The 18,569-nt window shown below is 41.7% G+C and overlaps 1 protein-coding gene across 1 annotated transcript in view; it reads right to left on the bottom strand.

Annotated features, from left to right (window-relative positions):
- The window catches only part of LOC126156193 (cytochrome P450 9e2-like), a 71,163-nt gene that overhangs the window by 34,782 nt on the left and 17,812 nt on the right, over window positions 1–18,569 (bottom strand). The window contains exons 3-6 of the mRNA XM_049916285.1: window positions 16,572–16,709; window positions 12,354–12,562; window positions 12,075–12,267; window positions 1,489–1,713 (exon numbers count right to left, since the gene is read on the bottom strand). Of these exons, the coding sequence (XP_049772242.1) occupies window positions 1,489–1,713; window positions 12,075–12,267; window positions 12,354–12,562; window positions 16,572–16,709 (765 nt within the window). The remainder of the gene's footprint in view (window positions 1–1,488; window positions 1,714–12,074; window positions 12,268–12,353; window positions 12,563–16,571; window positions 16,710–18,569) is intronic.

Below are 18,569 nucleotides of genomic sequence, written 5' to 3'. Positions count from 1 at the left end.
TCACACAAATTTGACCATTTTTGGACAAACGCATCTACACTGAAGCGCCAAAGAAACTGGTATAGGCACGCATATTCAAATATGGAGATACGTAAACAGGAAGAATACGGCGCTGCGGTCGGCAACGCCTATATAAGACAAAAAGTTTCAAATGGCTGTGAGCACTATGGGACTTAAACATCTGAGGTCATCAGTCCCCTAGGACTTAGAACTACTTAAACCTAACTAACCTGACATCACCAACATCCATGCCTGAGGCAGGATTCGAACCTGCGACCGTAGCGGTCGCGCGGTTTCAGACTGAAGCGCCTAGAACCGTTCGGTCACACCGACCGGCAGACAACAAGTGTTTGGTGCAGCTGTCAGATCGGTTACTGCTGCTAAAATGGCAGGTTATCAGGATTTAAGCGAATTTCAACGTGGTGTTATAGTCAGCGCACGAGCGATAGGACACAGTTTCTACGAGGTAAGGATGAAGTGGGGATTTTCCCGTACGACCATTTCACGAGTGTACCGTGAATATGAGGAATCCGGTAAAACATCAAATCTCCAACATCACTGCATCCGGAAAAGCTACTGCAAGAACGGAACCAACGATTACTGAAGAGAATCGTTCAATGTGACAGAAGTGCAAAACTTCGGCAAATCGCTGCAGATTTCAATGCTGGGCCATGAACAAGTGTCAGCGTGCCAACAATTCAACGAAACATCATCGATATGGGTTTTCGTGTACCCTTGATGACTGCACGACACAAAGCTTTATGCCTCGCCTGGGCCCGTCAACACTGACACTGGACTGTTGATGACTGGAACCATGTTGCCTGATCGGGCGAGACTCATTTCAAATTGTATGGAGCGGATGGAGCGGATGGAGGTGTACGGGTATGGCGACAACCTCATGAATGCATGGATTCAACATGTCAGCAGGAGACTGTTCAAGTTGTTGGAAGCTCTGTAATGATGTGGGTCGTGTGCAGTTGGAGTTACATTGGACCCCTGGTGCGTCTAGATACGACTCTCACAGGTGGCATCCTGCCTGATCGCCTGCATCCATTCATGTCCAGTGTGCACTACGAGGGACTTGGGCAATTCCAGCGGGACACCCCAGAATTGCTACAGAGTGGCTCCAGGAACACTGACTGATTTTAAACACTTGCGCTGACCACCAAACATCTTCCGAGACATGAACATTATTGAGCATATCTGGGCTGCCTTGCAACGTGCTGTTCAGAAGAGCTCTCCACCCCCCTCGTACTCTTACGGATTTCTGGACAGCCCTGCAGGATTCATGGTGTCAGTTTCCTCCAGCACTGCTTCAGACATTTGTGGCGTCCATGCCACGTCGTGTTGCGGCACTTCATCGTGTTCGCGGCGATCCTACACGATATTAGGCAGTTGTACCAGTTTCTGTGGCTCTTCAGTGCAAGAGAAATATTTACGGCACAAGCTGCAGCCCATGACACGAGGCTTCTGCGAGCAGTGGCTTACCGGAGAGCACCATGTCGAGGTACTGGCATCCCAGGACCTCCTCGTAGCTGGGTTGGCCGCCGCTCTTCTGCATGACGTCATCCACTTCTCTTTGTAGGCGCCGCTGCACGTCCGGATGCGTGGCCAACAGGTAGCTGCTGAACACCATCAGAGACGAAACGGTATCGAAGCCGCCGAAGAAGAATATAACCGCCTGCGCCGTCACGTCTTCATCGGTAAGGGGTGCTGTTACAGACAGAAATAAAAAAAAATGTGAATAAATAAACGAACTCCTCATCCCAACATTTCCGCTACAGCTTCCAGACTAAAAAAATTGAAATTTTAGACAAATGTTGCTCATGAGCAACTGTTCTACACTATTTGATATAAAGTATCTGGAGATCCCTATGTGAGGCGGAACTGACCACTAGACGTCACCAGAATTGGTTCCGGTCGTGTAACAAGAGGCGGGGAATATTGTGTTCTCAGTGGAGAGGCAGTGACAGCAGAATGGGTCAGTCGGAAGAGCTCAGTGGCTTCGAAAGTGGGTCAGTCATTGGATTCACCATGGAGTTTTAAATCATTCTAAAATTGCCCAATTCGACTGAAAAGTGATGTGACTGTGAGGTGGGAACTCGAGGGAATGACTGTAGCAGAACGAGTAGGCCAGGTGGGGCACGTAGGCCACGTAGGCCAGGTAGGCCTCCTGCACTGACAGACAGGGACCGTCGAGCGTTGAGGAAAGGTGAAAAAAAAACTAATGAAATCAGCGGAAAGAGTTACTCGTGAGTTCTAAAGTGCTACCAGCAGTCCAGCACAATGACTGTGACCAAAGTTAAACAGAGTGAGGTACAATGATCGAACATTTCCTCATAAGCCATAAATTTCTGCAGTCTGTGCTAAGCGACCCTTGAGGTATTGCAAAAAACGAAGCTGCTGGACAACAGATCAGTGGAGACTAGTGATTTGGAGTGATGAAGCACGCTGTACCACGTGCCAATCCGAATGCCTGGAGAACGTGTCCTGCCGTCATGCCGTCCGGGGTAGCTGCGCGGTCTAAGGTGCCTTACCACGGTTCGCGCGGCTCCGCCTGTTGGAGGTTTGACTCCTACCTCGGGCATGGGTGTTGTAGGGAAGCAGCATATTCATGCCTTATAAAATTCACATCAGTCATTCCATTGTGTGCCAGCCAGTCCGCTGTAACTAGCACTGACGTCATAAATGTTGCGCAATAAAAAAACTTTAAAACGAAGTAAATAACCTGAAACGTTTCTAGCATGTCAGGAGTAATGCAAAATCAATATGTGTTGGATATCAGTTCAATAACTTTAACCATTTTCGAAATTTGGATGTTTTTCTGTAAAAATCATTGGCGCAACAGAAAAGAGCTAGAAACTTAAAAAATTATATTTAGATTCCTTTTGCATAATAATTTAGTAGAAACAGTATTCTGGACCTCACAAATTAAAATTTTAGTTGAAATTCATGATTTTCTGGTTTTTATCTTAAAAATTAAGGAAGCAAGATAGATTAAGTAGGCGAATAAATAAAGCTAGGATGTTTAACTTTAAGTAGAAGGGAGATCCGCTATAATCATAACGATTGAGAAGTTTCAACTGAATAACTATAAAACTATAGCGATAGCGTATCTCCAAAGGGCAAGTTCAGAGCTAGTCTACTGCGTGTAGTGTAATTAAATTAATTCTCTCGCCCAAAATATTTAACTTAGCCACGTCAGACTTTTATTATGATTACTTACTTGTGTGCTGATTGCACAATTAAATTGAAAGCTTCATCGGTCATCAGCAAAGGAAGCAATGATTTATTCGATAACTTAAACTGGTGCATAAACTAGCCCAGCGGCTAGTCGGGAGAGCAGATTTTATCAGGCGTTTCCTTAGCCGTCCGCACCGCGGCTTTATATGTAAGAACGCTGCGTGAGAGGAAGAAAGGCCCCAGTTGTCTCCAGACGTTGATTAGCGCACCACCTGCGCCGGGAGTCGCGTCGCGTCGGTATCGTTGATATAAACAGCCTCGGATGCAGTAATACGTTACTCGGGATACGCGTAACCATGAAATCGTTTTCGAGTGAAGTGTTAATTTTGGGATGACGTTAATGATCTATCTTTAGTTTGCGTATGTAGTATTTTCACGTGCTGCCGCAGGACAGACATTCTACCATTATTAGCATGGCGTTTGATGAACATTATCATCAAATTTTGGCGAGCATTCACTTAAACATTTAATTTGAACATTTATAGTTGCATCAGCGCATTAGACTCTGAACTGCTCTGGTAGTTGGATTGTGTGGATTCTTTTTGGTCTGTGACTTTCAGAATATAGCGAACATTTTAGAGAGAATGGTTTTTGATTATGAATCCCAGACAATCTCCTAATTCCTCAGAGGTATAAGCTGTAGCTATAAATGTATTTCTCAGATGAAATGGGCACTAGGAATTCTAATTACAGGCTTCACGTTTTGTAGTTAGAGAGCCAATGTTGAGAACGGCAAACAACAGCATTAAATAAATAATAGGAACATTAACAATTATTCCACCCACCGCCCCACAGTGTGTGTTAGCGTAACTTATGTTAAGTTAGATTAGTTAGTGTGTAAGCTTAGGGACCGATGATATGAGCAGTTTGGTCCCACAGGATCTTACCAAATATTTCCAAATTTTCCTGCCGTCATGTACACTGGCAACGGTGGAGTATGGAGGATGTTGTCTTACGGAATGGGGGTGTTTTTCATGGTTAAGATGCGTCCCGTCATTACACTTAGGGTAAAGCTAAACGCGGAAGCATATGAATTCAACTTACAGCACTGTTTACTCCTTACAGTAAAGACATTGTTGGTAAACGATTACTGGTTGTACCACCATAATAGTGCACCTTGTAATGAAGCAGCATCTGTAAGGTAATGGTTCTTGGATAATAACATCCTTGAAATGTACTGGTCTGCCCCAGACCCCAGTGTCCAACATCAATACCTTCTCTGGGTTTGGCTGTTGTGGAGGAATGGGCTGCCATACCTTCACAGGCATTCAGACACCTCATTGAAAGTGTCCTCAGCATAGTTCATTTCACTATCGATTACCTCTGACGACGTCATATTTGGTTTGTGTGTGTGTGTAGGTGTGTGTGAGTGCGTGCGTGTGTGTCATCTTTACAGAGTTTCTCTGAAAACTAAGATTTTAAATTCGCTGTACAGCGCGTACTTGCTGAAGTTTCGCCTTGAAAATGGCAAGGTGTGCTCTTGTCGAAACATCTGCTGTTGCCGACGACTTCACCCGGCTGCATTCCCATAAGTTATTTGCACAGAGATGAACTCTTTATAAAGGAGAAGGGTGAACACACCGCATATTAATGTCCACTAATAGGTGTTTGGACGTTTTTGTTCGAATAGTGTAGCTCTGTATTACTTCGTTATACGCAGAAGATATTTTACGACATTATCTCTTATATCAGACCCAGTGATCAGTTTAATATCAAAATTGGTGTTACGTGGCGCTTTCATAGCAAGTACCTCTCCCCCAAGTACTTATCCATGGTGTGTGTCACGGCATCCCCTCTCTGTGGCGAAATGGAGGACCACCACGGCTAGACTTCTGGTTACACTGGCTGTAGCTTGTTGTCCGTAACTTCCAGCCATTCATCCCCCCCCCCCCTTCAATCCGTCACCAGGTGACTGTATTAGCAGCGAGGCAAAGTCTTGCAAGTGTTCGGCACACTTCTTACAGGGTGTCCGCAGCAAACTTCCTTGGCTACCACATCAAGTTTCTGATTACTGTGACTCCCGACATTCACTGGTACAAAGTCGGTTGTTATTTCGTTCCCCTGCTGCACATTTTTTTCCTGAATCGCTTGAAATGAAGTCCACTGAGTACGTGAAGCAGAAGGAAAAAATTTTCTCTCAGTCACACCTCCCGCTTCCTTGTCTTCACAACCACATACATTCTGGAGTGTAACATTTTACTCGGCCGATGGATCGACCAAGGTGGTCCAGTCACATGACCCATCCAATCAACGGACATCAGCCCCTTAGATCTATACCTGCGGGGCCCCTGAAAGAAGTCGTGTATGCAGAGACCACCTCAGATGCAGAGGCCATTCTGTCCGTCATGCCAATCAGTTGCAGGGTGGCCCATTTGAACATGTGCGCGAGTCGCTGCCGCGTCGTGTTCGTGTATGCTCTGCTGCAAACAGCAAACAGCACCTGGTCTAATGATCGTCTCATCGCAGCACGTCGTGCACTGATATGAGACATTAATACATACCCTATAGAATAGACACAATGTATTTTCGGACGCATATGGCGTGGCAGTTGAAGGTAGCAAAACGAACTGCCTAAACTTTGCCCACAATTCCTCTTCGTTCATCTTACTGGAACTAAATGATGTCATTTCACTGTATAGGTGAGACGTTAACAACTGCTTATCTGCTCTATCAAACAGAAACACTCCCCTAGCCTTCTTAACTGATATATAAACTTCCGAAAGCATAGCTGCCATGACGACATCATGATCGCTAATCCCCGTTTTTGTACTGACGTTTCCGATAAAGCCCGATCTATTTGCAGCTAAAAGGTCTAAGATTCTAAGATACATCCGCTCCGAGCTAGCTGCTAGAGACAGTTTTCAGAAAACACGCTCACGTATTTTGCGCGACTGTTTGTCTGCACCCCCCGCAATGAATCCGTAGACATCCTGCTCTATACATGGTAGGTTAAATTCGCCTCCAACTAGTATTCCTTGATCTGGGTATTTACGCGGTACTGACCGTAGACTTTCTTTGAATGACTTCCGAGCTGTCACAGCGGAATCGGGTGGCCGGTAAAAACAGCCAACAATTAACTTGGGATGAATTACAACTGTTATAATTTTCCAGATAACTGCACTATCACACTCAACTTCGACCGAAATAGAGACAATATTTTTGTGAACTGTAGTGAACACTCCCCCTTCTATGGCCTCTGACCTGTCTTTCCGATATACGTGCCACGACTCGCTAAATATCTCAGCGCTTTCCACTTCGGGTTTTATCCAACTCCCGGTCCCAAGAATAGTTTGAGCGCAAGAACTTTTCTGGAGGGCAGTAAGTTTGGGAACTTAATTAAAACTTTGATAGTCACAGTGTCTTCACTCTGGACGCCATCTGACTTCCCTTGCTGCTTCACAGTAAGCACGTCTATGTGGATGTAACTTGCAGTTGTTATGTAAAGATGAAGAGCGTTTAATAGGACCGACTACTATGGGGAGCTGAATCAAACCAATTTGCCGACTGAACAACATAAACGACAGCATGGAACGTGTCAGTAGAATTAATATTCAAATCTTCAATAAAATCTTATTTGTCTTCCAGTTTTAGACGTGTTTCCACCTCCACAGAATCGACCTGTGGCTCCCCAACACGTGGCCCGCTGTTGTCATCCAAAACTTGCTGACGGTGTCTAAGCATTGTGGTATTGCACAGAATCATCCTGGTAAGCATTCCCACACAAGAACAGAAACTGTCATTGATTTAATTTTACAAAGAGCAAAACGATCATGTTACACCTCACTCTATTCGCAAGTAACATAGCGCTGCGTTATGGCACTGTCATTGGACTTGAGGTGATGACAGTTCAAATCTTCTCCCATGATCCAGATTTAGGTTTTTCTGTTGCTTCCTTAAATCGCTTCACAAATTTCCCGAATGTCTTCTTTGAAATGGATGAGGTCCATTTTCTGCTCTGTCCCTCCCTCTTCTGAGCCTGTCCTCACACAGTAAAGTACTCGTCCCTTTACGTGCCCTTACTTACCTAAAGTATCGGGATGAGTTTACGACCATGTGGCGTAGGAGACGACATAATACGATCTCTTACGCGTGTTTTAAACGTATCTCTACCAAGAAAGAGGAATGGTTCAAGATCTTCTGTTGTCGTAAGGCACGCAGCTATCTAGTACGGTGGCTGCAGGATGGCTATGTTTTTTTTTTTTTTTTCGCTTTGCTCACAGCACAGCTGACAGAACTGCATAGCCTAACATTCAGTCGATACGAAGATTCAACCCTCTACATCATCATCATTTAAGACTCATTATGCCTTTCAGCGTTCAGTCTGGAGCATAGCCCCCCTTATAAAATTCCTCCATGATCCCCTATTCAGTGCTAACTTTGGTGCCTCTTCTGATGTTAAACCTATTACTTCAAAATCATTCTTAACCGAATCCAGATACCTTCTCCTTGGTCTGCCCCGGCTCCTCCTACCCTCTACTGCTGAACCCATGAGTCTCTTGGGTAACCATGCTTCTCCCATGCGTGTAACATGACCCCACAATCTAAGCCTGTTTGCCCTGACTGCTACATCTATAGAGTTCATTCCCAGCTTTTCTTTGATTTCCTCATTGTGGACACCCTCCTGCCATTGTTCCCTTCTACTAGTACCTGCAATCACCTACTTTCATTTCCGTAACCTCAACCTTGTTGATAAGGTAACCTGAATCCACCCAGCTTTTGCTCCCATACAACAAAGTTGGTCGAAAGATTGAACGGTGCACAGATAATTTGGTCTTGGTACTGACTTCCTTCTTGCAGAAGAGAGTAGATCGTAGCTGAGCGCTCACTGCATTAGCTTTGCTACACCTCGCTTCCAGTTCTTTCACTACGTTGCCATCCTGTGAGAATATGCATCCTAACTACTTGAAACCGCCCACCTGTTCTAACTTTGTTCCTCCTATTTGGCACTCAATCCGTTTATATCTCTTTCCCACTGACATTACTTTTGTTTTGGAGATGCTAATCTTCATATCATAATCCTTACATTTCTGATCTAGCTCTGAAATATTACTTTGCAAACTTTCAATCGAATCTGCATCACAACTAAGTCATCCGCATATGCAAGACTGCTTATTTTGTGTTCACATATCTTAATCTCACCCAGCCAGTTTATTGTTTTCAACATATGATCCATAAATAATATGAACAACAGTGGAGACATGTTGCAGCCTTGTCTTACCCCTGAAACTACTCTGAACCATGAACTCAATTTACCGTCATCTCTAACTGCTGCCTGACTATCCATGTAAAGACCTTTAATTGCTTGCAAAAGTTTGCCTCCTATTCCATAATCTCGTAGAACAGACAATAACTTCCTCCTAGGAACCCGGTCATATGCCTTTTCTAGATCTATAAAGCATAGATACAATTCCCTGTTCCACTCATAACACTTCTCCATTATTTGCCGTAAGCTAAAGATCTGGTCCTGACAACCTCTAAGAGGCCTAAACCCACACTGATTTTCATCCAATTGGTCTTCAACTAATACTCCTATCCCATTATACCTCGAAATCTGAAACATTACTGATCGTATTTTCACCTACATTGAGCAACTCTTCAAAATATTCCCTCCATCTGCCTAAGGCATCCACAGGATTCACCATCAGTTTTCCTGACCTGTCCAAAATACTTGTCATTTCCTTCTTACCTCCCTTTCGAAGACTGTTAATTACACTCCAGAATGGTTTTCCAGCAGCTTGACCCATAGTCTCCAACCTGTTTCCAAAGTCTTCCCAAGATTTCTTCTTGGATGCTGCAATTATCTGTTTGGCTTTGCTTCTTTCTTCAACATAACTTTCTCTGTCTACCTGAGTTCTAGTATGTAGCCATTTTTGATACGCCTTCTTTTTCCTTTTACAGGCTGCCTTGACTGTGTCATTCCACCAAGCTGTTTGCTTCATCCTACTTTTACACACTACTGTTCCAAGACATTCTTTAGCCACTTCTAGTACTGTGTCCCTGTACCTTGTCCATTCCTTTTCCAATGACTGTAATTGACTACATTCAACTAAGTGGTACCTTTCTGAGATCACTGTTATGTACTTGTGCCTGATTTCCTTATCCTGAAGTTTCTCCACTCTTATCCTCCTACATATGGACCTGACCTCCTGCACTTTCGGCCTCACAATCCCAATTTCACTGCAGATTAAATGATGATCAGTGTCATCAATCTACAAATCTGAATAATCCATATTAGTTATTTCGTTCAAATTTGGTGCACAGCCTTTTGTTACTAATGGAATGATGTCAAAATTTCAGATTTTTCTTTGTTATAGTTCTGCAGATAAAGAGAGTTACCTAAAACTCCTAAAACCTACGCCTGTTTTCTAAAATCTAGTTAGGAACAATAACAGATGGAGTTTCATTATCATTTGAAGGCATTCCAAAGTTATCAATGCATAAAAATCAATTAATTAGAATTTTGTTTTTAAGACTTTAGTCACTGTGCGTTACGTAATACAAAAATCAGTCAAAATTACTATTTGATTATGTTTTACCGTGAGAATTATTGAGAGAATTATTGAGAGAGTGTATGTGGGACATACGTTTAAATTTAATATCTCATTTTTCTTAAAACCTTGTACAAAGGAATTGTGGGAAAGTTATGTTGCAACCACGATTCAGGTGATCCATGTCGGTGTACGCTTTCTTTTGTATAAAAGTGCTCAGAATGGAAGGTAGAGGCGGAATAAGTTTATTTCTCAAATTGAAGAATATTTCACACTTCGTTTATTTTAATTAAATAAAATACAAGAATTTAAAGTTTTGCTGATATTAATCACTATCAAGTTAGTGATTGGATAAGGCAAGATTGGCCGCGAGAATGATCTGGAAGGAAGAGTTCGTTTCTACAAGGAACGTTTAGATCAACAGCCAATCAGAATTAAGCTATTCCCGCGCGAAAAGAGGAGTGTGCATATAGGAGAGTACCTCAAGAGGGGTCGCTTGCTAGCCCGTCTACGGATAACACGATGTCAGATCGCTCTTTACAAGTACTCTGTGAGATGAGGAAATAGTGAGCTAATTTCGGTTTGAACATATCGTGACTGAAGCGACTGGAGCTACGAACATTTTAATGAAAGTGTGGTGTTTCTAAGTTAAATAGTTTGAGAGATATGAGCGTGTGAACTTTCTGGTCGTAGTAACAACTCCGAGTGTCGTGTTTCGTGCTCTGTACTGAATACTTTGGCGAGCACCTCTTACGACGAAGACCACTGAAACGACCGAATGTTTAACTCGCGAAGAGTTGTGGGTCTGTGACTGGTAGAACGTGAAAATTGTCGGGTCGGACTTAACTACAATTCTGGCTGCTTTCCGAGCGAATATTTGTTATACAGAATTTTAACACCACGAGTGGCTCTCTGTGAGTTTTGGTCTCGGGTACTCTCCCGCACGCCAAGGAGGTCGCTCGCCGAGGACCAGGTGGTGCCACTGTGGCCGAAGGCTGCTCACCGTGGAGAGTGCGTAGATGTCTCTGGAAGATTCAGCGCTCCCCGTTTGTCTTCGTGAACGCGTGTGTCCAATGCCCATTTCTGGTGCCTTGGTGAACGAGTGTGGTCTTGCCAGCTTTCGTTCGGCCCCAGTATCCGTCGTAGAAATAAATGGTGAGATCCTCATTTCTGTATGATTGAGAGTTGAGTGCGATTTGTGCTTAAAGCTACTATTATGCTAACTCCTGATAAATGAGAGTTGTTCTGGTTTCACGCCTAGTTTTCTGTTGGGTCCATTGTTTGCAGTGGGCTTCAGAAATGGATCAGCATCCTTGGTAATGAGAACATGGCTGAGTTATTTTTAAGACAGTTGTAAAAGGGATCACAGGTTGACCGGCTATAGTTCCATTATTACTCCATTAGGTACAGACGTTGTTTCCGTAAAATCTGAACCCGTGCCTTATTTTTAACCACTCGGGGGCTCAAACCTTATAATATGTATTGTGTTTTGTTTATATCTGGATGATATGACGTTCAGATGGTTTTAAAGTATTTTTATCTACAATTGACTATTCGTGTTTGTGGTCTAAATTGGCGCAGTCCCGTCGATCTGAGGGCAAGCGCCATTTTACGCTCTGTAATTTGTATGTACGTTTTTACAGTACGAGCTGAACTAAGCAACAGTTTGGTTTACGGACTCAGCTTAAGCTGTCGGCCTTTCACTGGTTAATTAATTTTCGGCCCGCTTTTAATTGTGTTATGAATCAGTCAACGCATTTGTTTTTCGCTTTGTGGTTGTTTGGTCATTTAAAATATTTTTTCAACTGAATTACTTTTGTTCTCTTAGTGCATTTAAAGGATTTGTAATCTAAAGGTTGTTTTAATTGTTATGGTGGTTAAATAATTTTGAAATCATTATTAACGCCTGTATTATGTTTCTTGTAACTGCCTTTTAAAACTGCAAGCAAATCCTTCTCATTTTCTTCTTTGGTGGATTACCTTTTAAATGTATATTTTTTTAAATGTGTCTCTCTTACAACTTTTGGTTTTTAAAGTGTTATTACGCGATACTCTTGAATGCCACTGGGACAATTTTTTAAATATTTGCTACATTTGAGAAAATTGAAAAGAAAAAATACTTAAAGCATGGAATATTTCTCTTGTGTGCTTAGCACTTTCTCACTCCCTGCTTCAGGCCCGCTATTATGTCATTAACAAATAACTTACTTGTTAAAAATTTTGCTATTAAGACCGACTTGAATAAAAAATCAGTGTTGACATATATTGTTAAAAAGACTGGGAAAAATTTGTAATCTATGATGCTGTAATAATTAACAACTCTCAAACGTGTAAATTACTTACGCTTTCCTTTGACTTCCACGGTTCCGTTTACCTCTTCTTCCTGCGATGTTAGTTCGCCTCGTCGCGCCTGCATCATTAGATGGATCATATCGTGGCGAATGATTCCGTGTTTCTCTCTCGTTCGAATAGTTTCTGAGATTATGGACGTGAAGTAGTCCACGGCCTTTGGGTCCAAGAACGGTATGCGCAGTAGCTACAACAAGAGGAATGCTATAAACAGCCTCTCTATTTGCTAAAGAGAATAAATGCGAATTTGTGTACTCTGCACGAGGTACTCACTTCCATTAGTTTCGATGATATCAAATATCCAAAAGCGACCGTCGTTCTGAAGGTGGTGAGAGCACGACCCATCGTGTAGAAAGAGTTGTTGGGCTCCGAAAGCGAGTCCACCTTGACTCCAAATGCTGTGGTTGCAATAATGTCGTTGGTCATGCGTGTGAAGAAGTCCTTCATCTCCAGCGTGAGGATCCCTTCCCCGCCAGAAGAAACTTCAGGAAGAGAAATAAAAAGCGTGTACGTTACTATTTCTATGACAGTGGGTAAATACTATTTTTATAATCAAAGCAGTACTCCATCACTCAGGAGAAGAAAATACTACTGCGTTTGTCTACTAAGGAGGAACCGTAAGTAAGGGGATCGTTTCTGCCTCTACATGTCTGTGCTGCACGATGTTCTGAATAAATTAATTGTTACAGGGTAGAGAAGGGTTGGTGAAAGGAGAAGTTGCCATATTCATGAGAAATTTTCATATATTGAAGGATGCACATATTCACAAATTTTGCTTAGAGCAGCATATGGGAGCATGAGCGAAAGAAGTAGAATTTCATAATAGTCCTTCATGATAGAAATACATATATACCGAGCACCCACAGATAATTTTAATTTATTTATAAATCGCCATTAAGCTCTCACTGGCGTATTTAACAGTAAAAACTAACGAAATATTGGTTACCAGCGATTTTAATACAGGTTATCTTAAAGATTTCTCTAGTACGATAACTTTTTATTGCAGTTGGTAGCATGGTCATTAAATTAATTCGTACCATAGAGTTTTCAAATAGGGTAGCTAATTGCTCATTGATAATATCTTTACAGAATGGAGTAATGAACAAAATTATATTACAAAACAAACAAAACCGTTCGTTAATGGCCCCTCAGACCATGACTTGAGTTTCTTATGTTAAACATTAATACCGATAATACTGATTGGGGTACAAGTCTACTACACCCGAGTTCAGGAGGGTCGTCAGTAAGCCATAAATAATCTTATGAAATTCAGTAGAGACATGAATTGGAGCTCATAACATGAAAGAAAAATGTCTGTTCATCCAAACGTGCAGGTAAAAATATACAAGTAAAAAAAAATTAAACACTTCCAGTAGTGAAGTCCTTACCTTACAATAGCTGTTCACCCCCACAAGGAATGCAGGCTACAGCCAAAACAAAGACATTGCTTACTCAGAGAATAACGGTATCTTTTATGACATAAGGAAACAGTAACTGCCAAGTTGGGTGGTAGAGGTAAAATACAAGGAGCGAAAGGCTATTTACAATTTTTACAGAAACCAGATGGCAGTTATAAGTGTCGAGGGGCATGAAAGGGAAGAAGTGATTGAGAATGGAATGAGACGGGGTTATAACCTATCCCAGATGCTATTCAATCGGCATATTGAGCAAGGAGTGATGCAAACAAAAGAAAAATTTGGAGTGGAACGGACAGTGTCTTGAAATATGGGTATAAGATGAACATCAACAAAAGCGAATCCAGTATAATGGAATGTAGTCGAATTAAATAAGGTGATGTTAGGAAATTAGATTAGGAAACGAGAGACTTAAAGTAGTGGATGAGATTTGCTATTTAGGGAGCTACATAACTAATGACGGTCGAAGGAGAGAGGATATAAAATGTAGACTGGCTCTGGCAAGGAAAGCGTTTCTGAAGAAGAGTAATTTGATAACATCGAGTACAGATTTAAGTGTCAGGAAGTCGTTTTTGGAAGTATTTATATGGAGTGTAGCCATGTATGGAAGTGAAACATGATCGATAAATAGTTAAGACAAGAAGAGAATAGAAGCTTTCGAAATGTGATGCTACAGAAGAATGCTGAAGATTGGATGGGTGGATCACGTAAATAATGAGGAGGTATTGAATAGAATTGGGGAGAAGAGGAATTTGTGGAACAACTTAACTAGAAGAAGGAATCGGTTGGTACAACACATTCTGAGGCATGAAGGGATCGTCAATTTAGTATTTGAGGAAAGTGTGGAGGGTAAAAATCGTAGAGGAAGACCAAGAGATGAATACACTATGCAGATTCAGAAGGATGTAAGTTGTAGTAGTTGCTCGGAGTTGAAGAAGCTTGCACAGGCTAGAATAGCATGGAGAGCTGCATCAAACCAGTCTCTGGACTGAAGACCACAACAACAACAACAACTGCCAATGAGAAACAGCTCTGATGCTGATGTTATAGTTCGTTAAAAGATATGATGAAAAATACTCAAGATATTAATACAGACATTAAAGCAAATGAATTACGAGGAACAGACAGTCATAACACGTACCAAAATAAAGACACTATAGGATATAGGAAGAAAGTGATGAACACAACCAGAAATGAATAGCACCAGCTAGAATTAACAGTAACTAATACGATGGTGACAAATATGTGCAATGTAGAGAAAATTTTTAACAAGCATCTTATCAATGTTTCTGAAAAGTTATGGTTATCAGCTTCAGTAGATGCAGCCAATAACTTGGCCCAGCCAGTTCAAGTAACTTCTGTAATATGAATATGACCGTCTCTACATATGGCTGACGTAAGCCATTGTATAAAAAAGACAAAGGAATACGCACAAATTTCACTAGTTTCACCTTTGTCAGAAATCTCGAACATTTTAGAAAAGGTAAAAGCCCAGTCAACAAAGATAAGAAAAGGGCGAATAGGAGAAATGAATGGTGTAAAAAACTTACTGGCAGATTAAAACTGTGTGCCCGACTGAGACTCGAACTCGGGACCTTTGCCTTTCGCGGGCAAGTGCTCTACCATCTGAGCTACCGAAGCACGACTCACCGCCGGTACTCACGGCTTTACTTCTGCCAGTATCTCATCTCGTACCTTCCAAACTTTACAGAAGCCCTCCTGCGAACCTTGCAGAACTAGCACTCCTGAAAGAAAGGATAAAGCGGAGGCATGGCTTAGCCACAGGCTGGGGGATGTTTCCAGAATGAGATTTTCACTCTGCAGCGGAGTGTGCGCTGATATGAAACTTCCTGGCAGATTAAAACTGTATGCCCGACCGAGACTCGAACTCGGGACCTTTGCCTATCGCGGCAAGTGCTCTACCATCTAAGCTACCGAAGCACGACTCACGTCCAGTACTCACAGCTTTACTTCTGCCAGTATCTCGTCTCATACCTTCCAAACTTTACAGAAGCTCTCCTGCGAACCTTGCAGAACTAGCACTCCTGAAAGAAAGGATAAAGCGGAGGCATGGCTTAGCCACAGGCTGGGGGATGTTTCCAGAATGAGATTTTCACTCTGCAGCGGAGTGTGCGCTGATATGAAACTTCCTGGCAGATTAAAACTGTATGCCCGACCGAGACTCGAACTCGGGACCTTTGCCTATCGCGGCAAGTGCTCTACCATCTAAGCTACCGAAGCACGACTCACGTCCAGTACTCACAGCTTTACTTCTGCCAGTATCTCGTCTCATACCTTCCAAACTTTACAGAAGCTCTCCTGCGAACCTTGCAGAACTAGCACTCCTGAAAGAAAGGATATAGCGGAGACATGGCTTAGCCACAGCCTGGGGGATGTTTCCAGAATGAGAGTGAACGATTTGTAGTGTTTAAACCTTGTTCCTCTAGAATTATTGCCATTCTCAGCATCACAGGTAAATTATAATCCTGTCATGTATGATATAACCATAATTACAGCTAGATACTACTCATTACATTTTTTCCATATTTGTAAGTAACAATGTGGTGAACCTCACTCTTCATCCAAAACAGAGATACTCTATAAGACTATGATTGTTAAGAAAAGTCCACCTAAAAAGATTTTAACGACAGAATGTCTGCAGTAATTATTGTATGCAGGAGGATTTGCGGTAATTTCCTGAACCTACAATCCTTACGGGTAGTAGAGGCGATAATTAGGCTATATGTCTTTGCATAAATTGATAATCCGGTTAACACTAAATGAACCAAATCATTTTGGAAAAAGATATTAAATGAAAGTGATTGGTGATGTTAGTCCAAAGGGAAAAAATGACTGGTTGGCACAGATAATCCTATACTTTTTCATGGTAACCCACATTAAACATATTAGTAAGAACATATACTACTATTAACCCATGTGAAGTGTGTTTCCTATTATCATGTTAATTAGTACATTTAGTAAGTCCAATTTCCATCTCAAAGCTGCACCTGGTTGAAAGCGGGGACATCCGTTCGCATGTCCAAACAGATTTTGTTTATTAGTCTCACATACTCACTCTCATGCTCCGCTGTTTTCTTCGTCAAATACTCGACCATCTGATGTCCAATCTCGGCCATTAGTAAGAACATGTTCTTCATCTTCATCGAAGAGAAAGCTGGGCTCAGGGTGCATCGCATGTCGTGCCACTCTCTACCTAAGGTGGAAAAATGACGTGAAGATTATGCAGTGCATTTGTTCCCTACAAAATGGGCAGAATTGTACCTGGAACAAAAGTATGCATTTATTACGCTGCTCTTAGCCCTTAGCAACTTTTTAAGGCCATGATGCTCTTTCCTTAAGATAGAAAAACATTTTGTGATTGCGTAGTGCATGTGGATTCTGTACAAAATAGGCAGTACTACAACTACGTAGAGTAAGCTGCGACATCTGCTTAGGATGTGTCATGGAGTGTAATTAAAAGAAGATACGAGACATGCTTTGTTAACTCTAATTACACTGAACAAAATGTATGATGTAGTATAGTAATAGACTTAGAGAAAGCTTTTCACGATGATGACTGGAGTACTCTCTTTCAAATTCTGAAGATGGCAGGTGCCAAATACAGGGAGCGAAAGGCTATTTACAATTTGTACAGAAACCAGATGTCAGTTATAAGAGTCGAGGGGATGACAGGGAAGCAATCGTTGGACAGGGAGTAAGACAGGGTTGCAATCTCTCCCTGATGTTATTCAATCTGTATATTGAGCAAGCAGTAAAGGAAACAAAAGAAAAATTCGGAGTAGGAATTGAAATCCATGGAAAAGAAATAAAAACTTTGAGGTTCACCAACAACATTGTAATTCTGTCAGAGACAGCAAAGGACTTGGAAGAGCAGTTGAACGGAATGGACAGTGTCTTGAAGGGAGGATATAAGATGAACATCAACAAAAGCAAAACGAGGATAGCGGAATGTAGTCGAATTAAATCAGGTGATGCTGAGGGAATTAGATTAGGTAATGAGACACTTAAAGTAGTAAAGGAGTTTTGCTATTTGGAGAGCAAAATAACTAATGATGGTCGAAATAGATAGGATATAAAATGTAGACTGGCAATGGCAAGGAAAACGTTTCTGAAGAAGAGAAATTTGTTAACGTCGAGTATAGATTTAAATGTCAGGAAGTAGTTTCTGAAAGTATTTGTATGGAGTGTAGCCATGTATGGAAGTGAAACAAGGATAAATAGTTTAGACAAGAAGAAAATAGAAGCTTTCGAAATGTAGTGCTACAGAAGAATGCTGAAGATTAGATAGGCACACCACATAGCTAATGAGGAGGTATTGAATAGAATTGGGGAGAAGAGGAGCTTGTGGCACAACTTGACTAGAAGAAGGGATCGGTTGGTAGGACATGTCCTGAGGCATCAAGGGATAACCAATTTAGTATTGGAGAGCAGCATGGAGGGTAAAAATCTTGGAGGGAGGCCAAGAGATGAATACACGAAGCAGATTCAGAAGGATGTAGGCTGCAGTAGGTACTGGGAGATGAAGAAGCTTGCACAGGATAGAGTAGCATGGAGAGCTGCATCAGACCAGTCTCTGGACTGAAGACCACAACAACAACATGGTAACAATTTCAGGAACAAAGCCATTGCTCAGTGATAAGGCTGTAATTTGACGTAAGTAGCTTATAATAGTTTTGCTACGGTTGGACTCTCCTGTTAACGATTTTTTCCGTGTTTGCGAGTTAAATATGCGTTTTTAAAATTCAGGTTCTGAAAAACACGCTTTTTGTGTTTACTCCAAGATTATTCGACACTCATATATCACCTTCCGTATATCTCGATCTATTTCTGTAGAAAATTAAACCAATTTAGTGGTGGTTTTTCTATTTAGAACCTAAAAACTGTAGCATTTGCATTTTATTTATTTTGTTTCGATTGCTCACCTGAAAATTACGTTAAGTGTGGAATTTAATTTGTAGATTTCGGTTAGTTTTTATGCCTTTTTATCGTTTCATATAGCGTCATCTGCACAGTAGTCGGAAGAGTTTGCTTAAGAAGTTGTTTATCTTGAAAA

The sequence above is a fragment of the Schistocerca cancellata genome, unplaced genomic scaffold (assembly GCF_023864275.1).
Source record: "Schistocerca cancellata isolate TAMUIC-IGC-003103 unplaced genomic scaffold, iqSchCanc2.1 HiC_scaffold_1103, whole genome shotgun sequence".
Classification (NCBI taxonomy): Eukaryota; Metazoa; Arthropoda; class Insecta; order Orthoptera; family Acrididae; genus Schistocerca; species Schistocerca cancellata.
This window is presented reverse-complemented; position numbering and strand designations above follow the sequence as displayed.